This window comes from Leopardus geoffroyi, chromosome C2 (assembly GCF_018350155.1).
Source record: "Leopardus geoffroyi isolate Oge1 chromosome C2, O.geoffroyi_Oge1_pat1.0, whole genome shotgun sequence".
Classification (NCBI taxonomy): domain Eukaryota; kingdom Metazoa; phylum Chordata; class Mammalia; order Carnivora; family Felidae; genus Leopardus; species Leopardus geoffroyi.
The window spans coordinates 14,554,499-14,556,592 of NC_059333.1; the positions used below are offsets into that span (position 1 = coordinate 14,554,499).

The 2,094-nt window shown below is 37.2% G+C and overlaps 1 protein-coding gene across 1 annotated transcript; it reads left to right on the forward strand.

Annotated features, from left to right (window-relative positions):
* Positions 1–1,376: 1,376 nt before the first annotated feature.
* LOC123576025 (keratin-associated protein 19-4-like) lies at positions 1,377–1,862 on the forward strand. Its single transcript, XM_045437060.1, has one exon. It carries the CDS (start codon positions 1,406–1,408, stop codon positions 1,595–1,597), a length of 192 nt encoding a protein of 63 aa, XP_045293016.1. The 5' UTR covers positions 1,377–1,405; the 3' UTR covers positions 1,598–1,862.
* Positions 1,863–2,094: the final 232 nt, after the last annotated feature.

Below are 2,094 nucleotides of genomic sequence, written 5' to 3' on the forward strand. Positions count from 1 at the left end.
TTCCTGGTAGGTCAAAGAGATTAGCTTTTTATCATACATGTGTTTCACCTTAAGTTAATCCTATGTCTAAAAGTTCCTGAGGGAAATAATATAATTGGTGTCTTTTTAGGACTTTTCACATTAGAGGTTCAAAGGTTGAAGTTGCTTGAGGACTTGCTCACAGATATCTTAGATATATGAAGCTTTCTGATACTGACACTTTAAGGAATACCCTTTACGGAATAATGAATATTTATTTCATTTATGAAATAATTGGTGCATAATTTAAATTCACAGTTAGTGGTTTGAATGTAAAAGTGATTCCTGTTGACCCATCAGCAATGACAGTGTTGTTTTGTGTTATCTTTTTAGCGCTAATGATTAATATCCATTGAATAATTTAGCTGCTTGTCTTGTAGATGTTTTTATTATGAAATAAATCTTGGAGCTGTGGTCCTATCTGGAGACAACTAACAGAGCAAATCTAACTATTCCTAAAGACATTGAATCTTCATTGATTTCTTTTTCTTTTTTTTTTTTGACTCAAATAAATCCAATGTGTTCTACATAAGTAGCACACAGTGGTAAAGGGACAAAGCATTCCTGTTACATTTTCCTAAGGAATCAAAACAAGAGTCCTGAGTTGGGGAGAGTTTTTGTTTTGTTTTGTTTTTTAATCTTTTTTCTTTGCTGATGATTTTGGAAATTCAGGATCGAGTGCAAAATGAAAAAATTGTGTTGAATTCTCACGTGACTCCAGCCAGTCAGGTAAAATGAATGGACAGTCAAGCTAAATTCACTGACAGGTCTTTGGGAATTATTTGATGAGTGAATTGTGAAAAAAGATCCCACAACTTATTTTACAAAAAGGATAGAAAATTCATGACAGCCAAACTTTTAAGCAACTCCATTTTTGTGAGAAAAAAAAATTGTTCAAGATCTTAATGGAATAGAGTGCTTAAGACCTTGATTAGAATAGAGTGAATAAATGGCATATTTGGGGATTTTGAATAAGGATCATCAATATTTTTTCAGTCTTACTGGAAAATTAGCTATAATTTCCCATGATATTGGCTTCAATCAGTAAAGAATGTGTCCATTATTTTGAACAGAAATGAGACGCTATGATGTCTGGCTAGAGGATTTTATGGATGACAGTCATATCTCATGCATGGTCTTTGAAGGTACCACAATCATTGTCAACATAGGGAGTATTTCATTGGAATCTGAAAACTGTCTTAAATTAGAAAACAAAGAAATTAATGAGTCTGTTTTTCATGCTACTCAGGCCATGGAATGAGGATTATGCAAGTTTGTTTTTATTGCCACACCTATTTTGGAGGTATAAGAGTCCCTGGGCAGATGGCAACATTCATACTTGGGAAACACATCCAATTACCAAACAGAAACCCCAGCTCCTGACACTATGAGATACTACTACGGCAATGACTATGGTGGCCTGGGCTATAGATGTGGAGGCCTGGGTTATGGCTATGGCCTAGGCTGTGGCTGTGGTTGTGGTGGCTTTAGTGGCCTAGGGTGTGGCTGGGGAGGCCACAGACATGGCTGGTGCCGCCCATCGTGCTATGGTGGATATGGATTCTCCAGCTTTTATTGAAAAGGAAAAAGACTGGTGTTTTGGGACTTTAGAACCCTACAATCACCCTACTGCTAATTCTTTCACGTCTTTGTATTTCCATCGGATTCCAGATGCTGCTCTGGCCATCTGGCCACATGTACAGTGAAGACGATCGAAACTCACACTGAAACCCTGAAATTAATCAACAACAGTCTTAATTCCATGAATTGACTGGGAATTTTACAGATTGGGTTGCCTGTGGCATCTCTGTGTTCAATTTTCAATAAAGCTATTTTCTTTGGATGACAAACTGGGCATAATTTCTTCTACATGATCTCGTATTGATGTTTGCCAATTTTGAAGTTACCAAATGGACCGATTATTCTGCTTTAGGAATATTCTTTCAGGGATCACCTTTTCAGAGGACTTTGTGCTATATTTTTGTTCAAAGCATAATCTCTTCTTTTGAACTCAGGTTTAAAAGTTCAGTTTTGGGGCGCCTGGGTGGCTCGGTTAAGCGGCCGACCTCGGCTCAG

Excerpts from the sequence above, each read along its gene's own strand:
- LOC123576025 (XM_045437060.1), top strand. The coding sequence starts at position 1,406 with ATGAGATACTACTACGGCAATGACTATGGTGGCCTGGGCTATAGATGT.